Source organism: Furipterus horrens, unplaced genomic scaffold (genome assembly GCF_987537825.1).
Source record: "Furipterus horrens unplaced genomic scaffold, mFurHor1.1.pri manual_scaffold_6, whole genome shotgun sequence".
Taxonomy (NCBI): Eukaryota; Metazoa; Chordata; class Mammalia; order Chiroptera; family Furipteridae; genus Furipterus; species Furipterus horrens.
In genome coordinates, this window is record NW_028327176.1 from 168,591,784 (window position 1) to 168,609,315 (window position 17,532).

The 17,532-nt window shown below is 36.4% G+C and overlaps 1 protein-coding gene across 1 annotated transcript in view; it reads right to left on the reverse strand.

Annotated features, from left to right (window-relative positions):
• Positions 1-17,532, reverse strand: part of LOC150007800 (uncharacterized) — a 223,989-nt gene that overhangs the window by 146,354 nt on the left and 60,103 nt on the right. The window contains exon 2 of the mRNA XM_090280661.1: positions 4,481-4,783. Coding sequence (XP_090136787.1) covers positions 4,481-4,753 — 273 coding nt within the window. The 5' untranslated portion in view covers positions 4,754-4,783. The remainder of the gene's footprint in view (positions 1-4,480; positions 4,784-17,532) is intronic.

Here is a 17,532-nt window from a genome sequence, read left to right on the forward strand (position 1 = left end):
TCCCTGTGAAGCCATCTGGTCCAGGGTTTTTGTTTGTTGGGTTTTTGATTACTGCTTCAATTTAACTAGGTATAACCTATTTATTCAGGTGATCTGATTCTTCCTGATTTATTTTTGGAAGATTGAATGTTTTTAGGAATTTATCCTTTTCATCCAAGTTATCCACTTTGTTGGCATACAGTTGTTCACAATATTTTCTTACAACATTTTGTATTTCTTTGATGTCAGTTATTTTGCCTCTTTCATTTCTGATTTTATTTATTTGTGCCTTTTCTCTTTTTTTCTTGATGAGTCTGATTAAGGTTTGTCAATCTTAATTATCTTTTCAAAGAATCAGGTCTTGGATTAATTGATCTTTTGCATTTTTTTATACTCTATTTTGTTTATTTCTTTCTTCCTCCTTTTGTTTATTATTTTCTTCCTTCTTCTCACTTTGGGCTTTGTTTTTTGTTCTTTTACAAGTTTCTTACATGTTTTCAAGTTCTTCGCATGTTTTTCAGTTTTCTTCTTGTGATTGATTTCTAGTTTCATAGTGCTGTCATCAGAGAAGATGCTTGATATGATTTCAGTCTTAAATTTACTGAGACTTGTTTTGTTTTCTAATGTCATTCTAAAAAATATTCCATGTGCACCTGAAAAGTATGTATATATTCAGCTGTTCTGGGGTGAATTGCTCTGATGATATCAGTTAAATCCATTTGGTCTAAAATGTCATTTAAGGCTGTTGTCTCCTTGTTGATTTTTTGCCTACCAGATCTATCCAATGAAGTGAATGGGGTGTTAAATTCCCTGACTATGACTGTATTACTGTCAATCTCTCCCTTTATGTCCAACAAGGTTTGCTTTATACATTTAGGTGCTCCTATGTTGGTTGAGTAAATATTTCTAGGGTTATATCCTCTTGTTGGATTGTTCCCCTTATCATTATGTAGTGGCATTCTTTGTCTCTTACTATAGCTTTTGTTTTACATTCTATTTTGTTGGATATAAGTACTGCTACCTTAGCTTTTTTAAAAAAGATTTTATTTATTTACTTTCAGAGAGAAGGGAAGGGAGAGGAATGGGAGAAAAACAGCAGTGTGTAAGAGATACATTGATCAACTTCCTCTCACATGCTTCCAACCAGGGACCTAGCCCACAACCCAGGCACATGCACTGACCAGGAATCAATCCCGTGACCTTTTGGTTCATAGGCTGGCATTCAATCTACTGAGCCACACCAGCCAGGGCCCCAGCACTTTTTTCTTTACCATTTGCATGAAATATCTTTTTCCATCCATTTACTTTTAGTCTGTGTGTATCTTTCAATCTTAAATGGGTCTCTTGGAAGCAGCATATATATGGGTCTTGTTTTCTAGTCCATTCAGCTACCCTGTGTCTTTTGGTTAAAGCATTTAAGTCGTTTACATTTGAGCTGATTATTGATAGATATGTATGTAGTGCCATTTTACTGTTAGACTATTTTGCTCTTTTTTCTTTCTTTCTTTCTCTTCTTCTTCTTCTTCTTCTTCTTAAAGCAAGCTCTTTAACATTTATTTCAATACTGGTTTGGTGTTAACAAACTTGTTTAGCTTTTTCTTATCTGAAAAGCTCCTTATTTCTCCTTCAATTTTAAATGATAGTCGTGATGGGTAAAGTAGCCTTGGTTGTAGGTCCTTGCTTTTCATTACCTTGAATTTTTCATGTCAGTCCTTCTGGCCTGAAATGTTTCCATTGAGTAATCTGATGCCAGTCTAATTGGTGCTCCCTTGTAGGTAACTATGTGCTTTTCTCTTGTGGGTTTTAGGATTCTTTCCTTCTCTTTAAGCCTTGTCATTTTAATTATGATGTGTCTCAGTGTAAGCCTCTTTGGGTCCAACTTGTTTGGGACTCTCTGAGGTTCCTGGACTTGGCATATTTTTCCTTCATCAGATTAGGGAAGTTTATGGTCATTATTTCTTCAAATAGGTTCTCCATCTCTTGCTTGCTCTCTTCTCCTTCTGGTAGTCCCATGATATGGATGTTATTCTTCATGTTGTCCAAAATGTTTCTTAAGCTCTCCTCAGTTTTAATTTTTTTTCTTTTTGCTGCTCTTCTTGGATTTTTTTTTCTACTTTGTCTTCCAAATCACTGATGCAATTCTCTGCTTCATCTAACCTACTCTGTACTTCTTCCAGCGTATTATTTATTTCAGATATTGCATTCTTTATTTCTGACCAGTCCTTTTTTATGGTTTCTATGACTTTTTATAATCTGGAGTATCCTTATAATCATTACTCTAAACTCCCTATCTGATAAATTGCTTGCCTCCATTTCACCTATTTCTTCTTCTGGAGAAGTCTCTTGTTCTTTTATTTGGGGTCTGTTTCATTGTCTTCCCATTTTTGCTGCTTCTTTGTATTTTCCACTTAGTTGTTAAACTAATCAGTCAATAAACTAATCAAGCTATAAGCAGCTTGGCTTAAGATCCCCTCAGGCTGATGCCATTCAGACAGAAGTGTTCTGCTTAAAAAAAGATGGCTTCTGCAGTTTGGGGAATGGCTCAACACAGGGATTCTGGAGGCTTTTTCTTCAGTTCTCTCCCCGGAGCCACCAACCCCAGACTCTCCTCAAGTATCTCTAGTCCACTCTGCCCTCCCTGTGCTTAACCTCAGAGTCAGTGGCTGCAAACGAAATTTGTGCATTGGCCCTTTTAGAGGTTCTCTGAGTCTCCAGCTGTCTCTCCCTAGCTGACAGAAACCTTTCTCTTTTTCATAGCTGGTTGTTATCTGTGTTACTTCCTGGTTCTGGTACTGTAGCATGAGGAGCCCAGCTTGGGGTTTAGACCCCACACTTCTCAGGGGAACCCCAGTCACTGACATAACCCTCTGGATCTTCAACTGACACCAGTGGGAGCCCAGCTAGCCCTCTCACGTCTCTGCACGTCCTACCAGTCATGTTGTGCTGAAGTGGTTTCTTCTCTCTTTCTATGGTTATAAGGCTTCTCTCCAGCTGCTGTTTAGTTTTTTATTCAAGATGCTTTCTCTACAATTTAGTTGTAATTCGAGATTGGTCCTGGGAAAAGGTTATGTTGCTTCTATTTACTCCTCTACCACCTTGGATCTCAACAAATGTTCTTTTAGTAAATAATTTTTAGACAGTATTGGTGACTTGTATATGGTCTACTTTGTAGCTCTGCCAAGTATCTGACATATAGGACACTGAGTATCAGTATCCTCATCATGACCTATTCTTTCTTCCTCTTTTAAATTCAGGGATAAACAATGATAATATTCTAACAGAGATCCTTCCCAATCAAAGAAGAAAGTTATACATGGCTTAAGGGGCTTATGTATGTGCCAATCACTCTATCTGAAAAATAAGGATGAAAACAAACTGATGTCAAAGGCATTCCATTTTCTTAAAGGTTGACTGGGGCATTAGTATAGTAAGAATGATAAGCCTGAGATAATAAAGCAATATGGGAACAAGACAAGCACTTTTGCAAATTAGAATAAATACAGAAACAGTAAAGATGAGAAAAAAGCCCCAATTATTTTATTATGAATTCTCTTTAAAGCGAAAGCAGTTAAAGTACAATCAACATAGGAGGAAGGGGTATTGAAAAATCAAGATGGCTTTGTTGCCAAAAGCATAAAAGGCTAAGATATTTTTCAATGTTTTATACTCAGTACTAACAAATACAAGATTATGTACTGGACACAGTTTATGGAACCCTGTAAATGTGAAATCATGGAATCCGTGCAATAATGCTGTACCATAGTGACACTGTGATTATTGTATGCAGATGAAACAGATGGACCAAGAAATGAAAACACTGAAAGTTTAAGTATCTTTTTCAAGACAACCAGCTAGTAAGTGGCAGAGTAGGTTTGAACCCAGCATCCATGTTTCTCATCTCTATTTTATATTAAACTATTTTTGCCTGCAGCCATAACATCACTACAGTCTGGAAGGCTAGTACATTTTTTCTCATTCAAAGACATGTGAGATGATGATCTCAACTCTATACGAGTGCTAATCTCCTCTAGTGATCACCCAATTATTAAATTAGCCTCAGTTAATTGCATTTATCTTCATGTCTCTTTTCCTTCGATCATAAAGCAAACATTGTTGACTGTCTAGTCTCTCCATAGATACATGTTTGACTCCATGGGAAAAAACAGTTGTGGAATATAGTTACTGGCTTCATTTGGCTGGTCAGTGGGAAAAGGAAGAAGAATCACCTGCGAGACATTCTTAAGGGTCACACTGGAGGGGTGTAACTGGTTGATGCTCCCATTCCATTGGCTACCTCTCAGGTGAAAGTCCACACCTTACAGGAAAGTGGTGCCCAAGAAGAGCCTGGAAATGTCTGCCACTGCCCAAAGTCAGTAAGAAACTATCCTGGCTTTTATTTTTGGTACCACTCTTAGATCAGTGAGACTTTAGAGGGAAAAATAAAAACTGCTCTAGGATGGTCAAGTGGGAAGGAATTTACTACTGGGGAGGAGAGACTTACAAAACCATCAGAAGAGCAGATCACCCCAAGGTCAAGGAAGCTGAAGGATGGGATTCTCAAGGAGTCACTGCTGACGATTTCAGCCCATAGCTCTCGAGTACTGGTTTCCAGTAATGCTAGCAGAATCATCACATTGTCTTCTGGCCTCTGCTGAAGTCCACATGTCTTCTTGCCACTACAGGAGTGTTGGCCCTTCGTCTCTTCCACTAAGCTAATCTCACACAGGGGCCTCTGATTCTCAGACTTTAAGCTGGAACCTGGTGGCAAAGACATCTGGAAAATGTGGTTTTCAGTCTTCAGCTCCTGCAATAGGAAAGAGCAAAGACAAGTTTGAAGATGGTTTCAAGATGGCAACAGACAACCAGACTTCGGGGGAGGGGCATTTTTCTTTTCTTTGTACAAATTTTATGTTGGCAGTTATAAGGAAGAGAAAACTCTCTGTATTAGGATCCTATGTTTTACAGCTTTATTCAGTCCTTCATTCATAGCTGTTAAACTCACTTTTATGTTTGGAACCAGTCTTTAAAGTATAATATTAGAAAAATTAACGTCACATTTGTGTTTCATAAATTGTGCTAGTTTGAGAGTTTAGAATATTTTTTCCTAAGAGGTTCTGATGAGACAAATAAATATAAGTCATTAGATTAGGCACAGATGCCATTTATCTAGAATTAAATTGATGGATGGTAACCAATCAAATAAATCAATCAATAGTAATCTGTAATCCTTACCATTACCAGCAACAGTGGCCTCAATGTTGTTTCTAATTTTAGCTTTAGCCTCCCAGGGAAATGTTAGTGATATCATAAACTCAACGTTATTTGGGATTTTGGGGGGTGGTGGGGTGGGGTCTACAACAGACCTTGCTCAGCACAATGAGAGGTTTTTTTACTTTGCCTGAATTCTCTGATTTTTATTGTTTAAAACCATAGTTTCCATTCAGTTTTTATAGTTCTTGGGGAGTTTGTTGCTTTATTACTTACTGTGGTGAAGTAATACCACAGCTCAGGCGTTTACTCTATAGAGAGGATTGCAGTGAAGCAAGTTCAATGGCAGATCACTAGGTGTAAATATGACAATCAAGAGTCTAAGGAAATTCATAGATGCAAGCCTCAGCTTATGCCTGCATAGAGAAATGTTGTGCAAAGCCACTGGTGCAAATGTCACTTTCTGCTTCATGATTGGTGCCAAACGGATCTGCAAGGTCGAATCAAGTTTGATAGCTCTAGGCAGCAGTGTGAGCAAACTCTGAGCATTCCCCCCTCAACTATGTCTTCCCTGGGCCAGAAAGCAGAATATAAGCATTTTGATTTATTATGCATGATGAGTGCATATTTACTAATATTTACTAAAAAGAGCAATAATAATAATAATGAATACACATAGTGTTCCTCATCAGGCACTGGGGAGGAACTGTTATTATTTACATTTTATGGGTACACTCATTTGTGAGGCAAATCAATTAGTAACTCGCCCAAAGTCACAGGCAGTACTCTGGTTTCAAAGTCCGCGTTCTTACCCAATGTGGTGATACATGGCACACAACTGTGATTATTCTGATTGCCTCCGTGCACATAAAACATCTGCCTCTGTATCCAGGAATAGCGTACTCACTGAAGAAGTTTTTATAGCAAGAGATGAAACTAGGCGCCCTATCTATTTTCACAACCCTGAAATACAGGAGTAAGTCTAGTCCTTCCCTCGAGTAAGTTTCATCTTTGTTGGAAATGATTGGTTTCCTGTTACAATTACAGTGCAAGTGGGGAGAGGAAAGATGAGAGAATGGTCTTTAATGATACTTTTCTCGGGAACACATCATGAATTAGAACATAAGTAAGAAAAATTACCTTAAAGGATTGAGGTAGTTCTAGGCTATCAATCTATAATTTTATTATAAATGAATCTCTCTATCTATGTATCTATTTACCTACTTTTATATCTATGTATAATTTTAATGCAAATCTGTATCTATCTAATGTATCAATTGGAAAGCACTATTTGTAGTAGCAAAAGATTGGAATTATCATGAATGTCTATTCACAGTGTACTGGTTAAATAAATGAAAGCATATCCTTATAATAAAATGTGCAGTTTAAAAATTAAGAAATCCTTTATATATTACTGGAAAGATATTTAAAATATATTGTTAAGGTATAAAACAAGGTTTAGAAAAATGGATATATTACCATTTATAAAAAAAGGGTACAACAAAAGTTATAACTATTGACTTGCACAGAAATAGATATTTTCTGGAAATATTAACAAGAAAATAACAGTAGGTAAGGTGACAGGAACTAAGAAGATAAGGAATAAGATGGGAGAAAGGCTCTTCACTATATGTCATTATAACTTTTTAAACATTTGAACCATGAAAGTATGTTCTCTATATGAAAATCTAATGAAACTTAAAAGAAGCATTGATTGCATACCTTGGTATAGACTATTTCAGCTAGATATGGTGGGTGGGGAAGATAGAAAAGACAAGATTCTCAATACCCTTATTGGGGCAAACAAAACATAGACCACTCAACACTTAAAAACACAATGTATCAAGAAATACAAATTAGGACAAGACAAACTGCTGCCTCGAGGGCATGCAGAGTCATGGCATGCATGAATGTGCAGAGTATAATCAGATATGTCCTTCTGAGGAAATTGAATTTCGGGTTTTGTTTTGAGAGAACAGAGAGATGGTGTCAACCAGTGTGGCCTTGTATATGCAGCATTATGGTAACTTGGTAACTACACACAAAACTAAAGTTTTTTAAATCATTGAATAAGATTGAGGGGCTGGTGCCTTAAGAGGGTGGAACATTGGTAGCTTCAGTCTCTCATCATAACAGGGTCACATGCATCTCATTTATGTAGATTAGCTTGGTCTTGGTTTAATAGATATTTGCTGAACAAATTCATGTATCACTTTTTTATATTATATTTATCTTCTACCCTTTTAACTAACTGGAGTCCATTGTCACTGTTAGATTCTCTTACTTGTTCCAGGTACATATTTATACCATTTATAAAAGGTAATAATTTTACTCCTTTATTTCTCATTTTTATGTCTCAATAGTTTTTATTTCTGTATTTTAATTGCATTGGCTGGTACTCCAATAAAATTTTTAACAATGGTAGTGATACTGGTTATTTTTTTTTTTTGTTCCTACTTTAGAAAGAATCATGTAGCTGGCTATTGAAATAAGATATATTTTATTATGTTAAGTAGTCATTTTATTACATGATAATTAAGTACTTAAGTGTGTTTTAAAATAAGAATGGATATTGAATTGTGTTAAATGCCTATTCAGCATCTATGGTAATGATAATTTTTTTTCTTTTAGACCTATGAATACAATGAATTATAATAATAGATTTACAATATTGAACTAACCTTCATTTCCAGAGTTATCTGCACTAGATTATAACATTCTATTTTTTAAAGTGTTGCTATATTCTTTTTGCCAATATTTTATTCAAAAGTTTTATATTGATATTCATAAATGAGAGGTCCATATAGTTTTCTGTGAGGGGCTGTGGCAGAGAGATTTCAAGGTGGCTTTGTAGTGTTTATTCCCTTGAAAAAAATAAACTTCCCTTGAGTGTGGATGGAATCCATAACCTGCTTCTAAAGGAATACGAAAAAGGTGATAGGATAAAACTCCCATATTTACCTTACATTATATAAATCTCCATTTGGCTAGCTTTCTCTAGAGTCTTTCAGTTCATTGGTGGCTTTGAAAAATTAAACTGCCATGAAATCTACAGCCACAAAGAAATGAATTCTGCTAACAACCTAAGTGAGCTCAGAAACAGATTTTTCTCTAATCAGGCAGCCACTTGGACTCCTGACCCATGGAAAATATGAGATCATAAATGTGTGTTGTTTTAGGCTGCAACTTTGTGGTAACTTATTATATAGCACAGAAACTAATACAGGGGCAATCCTTATTAGCCTTTGGAATCGAGGTATCTTATGTTGTCTGGAAAAGGTTTGGAGGCTTTTTGTTTGTTTACTTGTACTCTGAAACTGAATAAATAATGTCACTTTGCAAAAGTTTGGTAGAAACCCTCTGTTAACTATTTTCATTTGGTGCTTTTTAGAAAGGAAGTTCTTTGAAAGTTTTCTCTATTTCTTCTAGGTCATTAATTTTTTCTATTTCTTCTGGAGTCAGTTTTGGTAAACTACATTTTTCAATAAAAAATGTTTTTTATCCAGGTTTTTTCTTAATTGGTACAGAGTTGACAAAACACTCATATAATTCTATTAATTTCCTTTATTCCGAACTTAAAAAATATTAAGTCAGTAAGTGTCTTAATCTATTTTTTCTAACAAAAACAGTTTTGGATTTATTTGTTGCTTTATTTATTTATTCATTGGTTTATGGATTTTTCAATGAGTTCCATCTTTATTAATTCATTTTTAATATTTACTTTTATTCCTATTCTTACATTTTAGATATATGCATATTTCATTTGTTTTTGTTTTTATTTTATTTTTTGGTTTTTCAATTCATTTGTTTTTAATATTTGCTGTTTATTGATAAAATATGACTACAATTTTTCTCTGAATACTGTGTTAGCTATATATCACAAGTTCTAATATAAAGTGTTTGGATTATCATTTTTATACATTTTATAATTTGAGATTAAATTTTCTCTTTGGGCAAGAAGTTAGAACTTTCTAACTTCTAAGAAGTAGAGCATTTTGTTGCTTTGTTAATTTCTAGTCTCATTGCATTGTGATGAAAGGATATCTTCTGTATTAATTTTACTCTTTGTAATATACTGAGATTTTCCATCTTGCCCAGTATGATTTGGTATCTATGAAAAGTTTATGGACACTTGTAAATAAAATATATTCTCTGATTTCATGGCTCAGTACTTTATATGTATCACTTGACTTCTTTAAAAAAAAATTGAATCTATTGTGGTGACAGTGGTAAATAAAATTATATAGGTTTCAGGAGTAAAATTCTATAATATATATCATCTGTGTGTTTACTACCCTAAGTCATCTCCTTCTATCACCATTTATTCCCTCTACCCTCTTCTACCTCCCCCCACACTTGACTTCTGATATTAAATATTGTTGTAAAGACGTATGAGGGAAGACTGATTGTTTTCTCCTGTATAAGTGATATATTTCCCAGCTTCTCAAAGAATTTTTTTAGTTTTTAAGTCTAGTAACAGCACTAAAATTTTTTAAGCATTACATATCTGTAACGTGACCTGCCCTTTCTATTTAGACTCAAGTGCTTTTTATTTTTGAATTTTTTCTTGAACTGCATCTTTAAATATTTTATCTAATCTATTTTCCCTCTTTAACAGATCCCAGTTATGCATATGGTGTGTCTCCATTTCCCGTTTTCTATTACCAATGTTTTCTATCTAATGTTTAAACTATTTATCTCAGTTGTATTTTGTTTATTTTTGTCATTTCTCTCATCTGTATCTATTATTGTATTTCCCCAGAGTTTATTCACTTTTGAGTTTCTTCTGATTCCTTCCTCATTTTTTGATACATTTATTTTTGAGGCTTTTATTTTTTCTACTTTCTTATTGAGTTATGCTAGTTTACTGACTCCAAGAGTCTCTCCATCTTCCCCTAAGTTCTTGCTCTTTTGTTTTGTGGTTTTTATTTTCAGAGGCAATTGTACTTTTTACTTTAGAAAAATTTGCATAGCAAAGTATTTGTTCAAATTTACTTCGTTTCATGGCAACTTTTTTTAACCCAGTAAATAAATTTTGTAAATAAATTTTACCACTTGTTCCCTCACTTATTCTTATGTCTTCTCTGCATACATATGTGTTCATTTCTTCTTATTGTTTATTATTGTATGACTTGAGTATCTGTGGACTTATTAGAATAAGTTTTCTATAAGTAGGAATAGGACAAGGTAGTGTTCTAGAGTAGCTGATTTTTGTTTTTGTTTTTGTTTTCTTGGTACAGAACCTGTCTGTCCTCAGCTACCACAAACCTAGGCAGCTTCAGGCAAATATAGCTTTCTGTATAATTTTTCTCTTTTAAAAAAGTTTCCCTTTCTCTGAGTTAATCATTTTTTGATTAGGGGTGAGGGATGGTGTCTTCTGCTCACTCTTATTTCTACACCTCCTTTTGAAGATGTAGACAAACATATTGACTCTCAGGTGTAACTCTCCCTTTTACAAAGGCTATTTTGATTATACCTTTGGAAATAGCCACCACCATGTTCTTTTTCTCCACACTACTCCACTTCCTTCTACACAGTTTCTGCATGACCTCTACTACTTTTGGCAACCTTTAGAAACTTTTTGACTCCAGGTATTAAAAATAGAATTTATACTTCTGTGTTTAATTTTGCTTATCTTCCTTTTAATAGTACCCAAGAATAAAAGAGGAGCATTCTGAGTATAAACTGGTATGCCCATATCAGAAGACAATAAATGCTCCTTGAGCAACTCTGATCAGCAACCCCTAGTAAAGTTATATCCCTTCTCCAGGGTAACTATATATTTAGTGCATTGTGGCAAACATCTGGTTTTATTTTTTTATTTTTTCTGTTCTGCTTCCTCTCCCTCATACTGTGATTATGATGGGGCCATCAATTTCATTACCATACTTCCTGAATACAAGGGTAGGCACATGATTTTATCCCTTAAGGCAAAGTACTTAGCCCAGATTAGGCGCTTGACCCAAGCTGCATCAATCAGATCTCTATGGGGAGATTATTACAGAGTGAGGGGATATGATTTTACTTCTTTCCAGATTTCAAGCTATACAAATCCTGTAAGCTTGGTGCTCCTTATGGTTATCTTTCCCTTCATATAGGAAAAGGCTTGCCTGAGAGTGTAGAATGAAGGGAGAAGGTACAATTCTTGATGTCACCTGTGTGCCTGTATCCAATCATGCCTGAAACCAGTCTGGGATGGTTATGTGACCCAATAAACTCTCTCTTTTGCTTGAATTAATTTGAATTGGGGATTTTGTTTCTTGAAACCCATATCGTCATGACTGATTCTAGAATTTTTAAGTTTTCTGGGTTAATTATTGACTCAGAGATTTTCTTTTTCCAAAAATATTCAAAATATTTATCCATTATTTTGACCCATGAATGTGATATCTAAGAGATTTTAGTGTTTAATTAAATTATATTTTAATAAGTATACAACTTTATTTTTAAATTTATCTTCTCTCATTGCATCATAGAAAGTCATTTATGCAATGGAATACTATGCAGTAGAAAGATAGAAGGGATTCCTACCTTTCATGACAAGGTGGATGGAAATGAAGAGTTCAATGCTTAATGAAATAAGCCAAGTGGTAAAAGATAAATACCATATGATCTCACCTAATACAGGAATCTAAACAAAACAAACAAATGAGCAAAATAGAACCAGAGGCATGGAAACAAGAAACAGACTGACAGTGACCAGAGGGGAAGGGGAGAAGGGGGAAAAGAAGGGGGGGGGGGTCTAGTCAAGGAACATATATAAATGTTCCATGGACCTGGACAACAGGGTGGGGATTGACCGTGGGAGAGGGGCAGATAGATGAAAAAGGGGACAACTATAATAGAAAAACAGTTAAAGAAAAGAAAAAAATCATCTTAGATTTCTACGTATTAATTATAACTCTTTAAGGGAAACTTTACTATGTTAAGACTACAAATATTTATGAGATTTTCTTAAGAATGTCAGATAACCTGCCATTATCCTGATAATCAGACATTCTGATATTCAAATAATAAGATATTCTGAATTCCTTTAATGTGTTCCCTCAAATGTAGCTCTGGTTTTCAAAATGTGCACCCAATAGTTTGTTATTAATTAAAATATACCTAGGTGACATCATTACTTTCAGAAAGAACAACATTGTACAGCCTTGAATTCCTAAGAGGTAAACTTGCCTTTGGTATATGTGTAATGCCAGACCAGTGGTTATTTTCCTGTGATGCGAGAGCCAAATGGAAATACTTGCAATTATCTGTGCCATAAAGGCCTCTGCAATTACAGATGCTGAAGGTCATTCCACCTCCAATGTCTACTGGGTGGGAAGTGTGGTTTTTTGGAGTCTAAGAATGAAAAGAAACTTGTGTAAAAGCAGTCAGTGTTTTTTACTGAAAAGCAAGACTTACAATTTATACAACTGGCTTTTGGTCATTAAGTAAAGACTTTTCTGTGGCCAATGCAAACAAAGTTATACTTCAAAATCAGATAGGTCTTAGATCAATATGTTCCAATAAGGAATTCCACCAGTAAAGAACTGTCCTTTTATTTAAAAATGATTCCCCGATAAGCACACTGCCTTTTGCATAATTTCTACATACTTTAATAAAAAATTATGTGTGAAATAAAACAGAATTTGCTCAATAAATTAATATAAAAATTATTTGGTATTGACTATATGCCTAAATTCTCTACTATATTAGACAAAAATCCTTAGATAAAAAATATTTAAAAGCATTTAATAATATAGTATGCATATATATAAAGGTGATTTTTAATCTTTAGAAACTTACATGCTAAAATAAATTATTGTGGAAACAGATAACTTATATGTTATTCATGAAGAAATCCTATTTTTCACAAATATAAGTAAAAATTAATAATTACAAATTTACACTACACTTTACCTAAAACAAAAGACTGGGACCTTGTGGCGATGCTAAATTCTGTGAAGTTCAGCTCTCCCAAGGGTTTATCAAATGAGTCATTGTCCTGTGCCCTACAGCTTAATGGGCCAGAGCTGCAGGGCCTGGGCTATGTCTCAGAAGGAACTCATTTAGGGGAAAAGGTGGTCCCCCAAGACAGCAATAAGGGGAGCCCAAGGTTCCCAGCCATAATGTTTGTCTGAATCTACTCTCTTTCTCACCCTCATGATAAATAGTTATACATGTCCCTCCCATTACTCCGGGCACACCTATTGTGACTAGTTTTCCTCTCCCAAGCTGTCCACAGTGTTGCTTTTAACCTGATTTGAACCAAAAAGCACATTGGAGCAGAGGAGCATAGGCCAAAAATGGGAGCTCTAGTGTGACACAAGGTTTGTCTTGTGTAACACTTTTTAATAATGATATGCATAACTCTAGATCTGGAAGGAGGAATTATAAGAAGAGCAAATGTTTGCCCAACTTCACACAGCTAGTAAGTAGTTGACTAGGAATTCAAACCCAGGTAGTTTGGCTTCAGAGTCCAGGCTTTGTACCACTACATGCTACTTTCTCTAATATGGTGTTTGATTCTCATATGTTTTAAGGGTTTTTGAGGAGAAAACAAAATGAAGCAACAATTGAAGGAGACAAAGGAAGGCTGGCCCCTAAAAATAAATAAAACAAGCTACCAAGGAGTTACTAAGAAGGAGCTGGAAAGAAATCAACTAAAAAGTCTTTTCTCTCTCTCTCTCTCTCTCTCTCTCTCTCTCTCTCTCTCTCTCTTTCTCTCTCTCTCTCTCTCTCTCTCTCCTGAATGCATTAACACAGAGACAGACTCAGAGGAAGCAGATGGGTCAGAGAAGATGCAAAATATCAAAACATTACCTTTTGCACCCTTAATTGAGTGTGAATTTCAAATATAAATGATTCTAAGTTCATCAAAACAAACTGGGAAATTGATTTTCAGGAACCACACTGTGCAATATATTACCAAACAGGTCAAATTCATGGCTACTCAAAGCTTTGGTTTGAACCCAGTACAAAATAGCTTTCATGGTAAATTGAAAAACATTTTACAGCATCATGCAAAGTGTTTAACTAACAAATACCTAACCAGATTCATATAATTTAGGGAAAGAGAGTTTTAACATAGAAATAAAAAGTGTACTAAACATAACCTGCTTTATATAATATAAACTTCTAATTTTTAACAAAAACTTTTCAAAAGTATTTTATTGATTGTGTTGTTACAGTAGTTCCCATTTTTCCCCTTTGCTACCCTCCACCCAGTACCCCCTTCCCTCCAGCAATCCCACCCCGCTTAGTTCATATCCATGGTTCGTGCATATAAGTTCTTTGGCTTCACCCTTTCCTATATTATTCTTCAATTCCCCGTCTATTTTGTACCAACCAATTATACTTCTTAATCCCTGCACCATTTCCCCATTTCTCCCTCTCCCCCTCCCAGTTGATAACCCTCCAAATGATCCCCATACCTATGATTCTGTTCCTATTCTTGTTTACTTAGTTGGATTTTGTTTTTATTTTTTAGATTGAGTTGTTGATAGTTGTGAGTTTGTTGTCACTTTAGTGTTCATAGTTTTGATCTTTTTCTTAAGTAAGTCCCTTTGACATTTTATATAATAATGGCTTGGTGATGACGAACTCCTTTAGCTTCACCTTGTCTGGAAAGCACTTCATCTGCCCCTCCATTCCAAATGATAGCCTTGATGGATAGAGTAATCCTGGTTGCAGGTTGCTTTTCATCACATTGAATACTGCTTGCCAGTCCCTTCCTGCCTGCAAAGTATCCTCAGAGAAAGAAGCCGATAGTCCTACAGGCACCCCCCTGTAGGCAACTCTCCGCCTCTCTCTTTCTGCCCCCAGGACTCTCTCTTTATCTTTAACCTTTGGCATCTCAATCATGATGCATCCTGCTGTGGTCCCTTCTGGGTCCAGCTCATCCAGAACCCTCCATACTTCCCAGAACTGTATGTCCATCTCCTTCGCAAAATTTGGGAAGTTTGTCTCATTTTTTTCAATTCTCGCTTCCTCATTCTGCACTGGTTGGCTGTTTCTTTCTTCCTTATGTTCCAAATCACTGACTTGAACCCTGGCTTCTTTCCCTTCATCATTGTTTTTTTTTTGTGGATTTTCCTTTGTTTCACTTAGCATAGCCTTCACTTCTTCTCTTATGCATTTTCCATACTAAAGCATATCTGTCAAGCCTGTGAGCATCTTTATCACCAGTTTTGAATTCTGCATCTGTTAGGTTGTCTATCTCCTCATATGTTAGGATGGCTATTACCTTGTCACTTAGTTCTCCCATTGGAACCTTGGTCTTTCCCCTGTTTTCGGCCATACTTCTCTGTCTCCTCATTCTGAGGGGCTCCTGTGTTTGTTTGCCTCTGCATTCCAGGTAGAGCTGTCGCTCCTGTTATGTTGTAAGGGGCAGAGCCTTAAGGATTCGTCAGTACAGGACGACCTGTTCCACCATGTTGTGGCGCTGTCTGTGGGGGAGTGTCTGAGAGGGAACAATGCCACCTGTCCAGCACTTGCGCCTTTTTCAGGCACCTCTCCCACTTCTGCACCGGACTGGCGCCCCTCTAGCTGCTGCCCTGGCTGTTGTTTCCAGAGTGGGTGGGTCTGCGGACGTTCTAGGACTGTGGGGGCCCATAAAATAAGTGGACTCTGCTGAGACCGGCAGTTTCTGCTTCCACCTCAACCCCCACTGCTCTGCACAGTCAGAAGCAATGAGGCTTGATTTTCTCTGGTGCTGGGACCGTGAGCTTCGAGGTTCAGTGATGAACTGGGAGTGCTCCCCAGGTGTCCCTCCTGACTTTTTAAAATGTATGATTGCACTTTCTGCTGGCCTGCTGCTGCTGCTGCCACCACACTGCATCCTCTCCACCCTGGCTCTGCCTTTCCTACCTGTCTGGATGAGTATTTCTTCTTTATATCTTTGTTTGCTGGACTTCCAAGCAGTTTGATTTTCTGGAACTTCTGGTTGTTTCTAGTTTTGAGGTAGTTGTATTTCTTCTTAGTTGTGGAGGGAGACACAGTGTGTCTGTCCTTTAACAAAAAGCTTTTAAAAAATGTTTTGCACTGTTCTGTGGTTTATTTGTATTTTAATCATCAGTATGTCATTGGTCATTTGAACACTTAAAGGATTAAGTGCAAGCAAGATAAAAATTATATCATTGCCTTAAATGTATTTTTAGATAGAGTTTTTCCTTTGTTCTGGCTAAAAAAAAAAATCTTTTGATGTCATTAATAGTATTTCAGGCACTTTTGGCAAGTCTAAATGTTGGGAATGATAAATGGAGTATTGTGAGGAGATGATATTAATATTGTGGTAGGCATGAAATGTAGGAATGTCTGAATCCTCCACCAGACCAATAACCCCTCTGTGGGAGGTCATCAGGAGACATGCTGGACAAGACAATGACTAGCAAAAGAAAGAATTAGTGTTTTTTATTACTAGCTTGCCTAACAGTCTAATGCAAAACATGAGTGAGTTAGAAAGGGTAATACACAGGAGTCCTTTTCTTCTTCTCACAGGTAGGCCTAAGTTGCTTAAAACCAAAGCAGACCATATGTGAGCTTTGTCTATGTCAACCATAAAGTCCAAATGCAAGACTCAGATCTTATCACGGCTATGCAAGAAGAGATTAATCCAAGGCATAGCCATCAAAATCAGAAGAAAAGGGAAAATGGGTAACCAAGAAAGAAATTCTTGGACAAGGGTAACAAGCCTGGGCTCAATCATCTGGTACAAGAATACACATTTCCAAGAGAATGGAATGAGATGACCAGAGCTGCTCTGAGCAGCCTGGATTTCTTATCGGTCTGGTTGAATAAATGAAATGGATGGCTGCTCAGAGCTATGAAGAAAATAAAACAGGCTAAGGTGACAGGAAGGGACAGGGTGGCAGTGGATATTTTAGATATTGAAAACATTTAAATACATGTAACATTTAAGTAGATACCTATCTCATATGAAGGAATAAGTCGAGCAAAGATATAGAGAAGAGTGTCCCAGGAAGTGGGACTACTGAGCCCTTAATATGGAAGCACACAGTAGTGTTTCAGGAAAAGCAAGGAGTCCTGTGGGGCTGGGTGGACTGAGGGATGAACCTGGGCAGGAAGGCAGCGACCAGCTTTCGTAGGGTCTTGTAGGTCATGCCAAAGAGCTTGGATTTTATTCTTACAATGATGGGAGGTTACCAGCAGACTTTTAAGCAGAGTGTGATAGGAACTTACTTGTTTTCAAAAGATAGCTCTGATTGTTCTGCTGAGAACAGATTCCAGGAGGGCAAGAAGACAATTTGGGCAACAACTAAGGAGGAAAGTTCCTGGATTTGTTTAAAAGATGATGGGGGTGTGGACTAACAGTCCAGCATTCAACTAGAGATGGGACTGTCT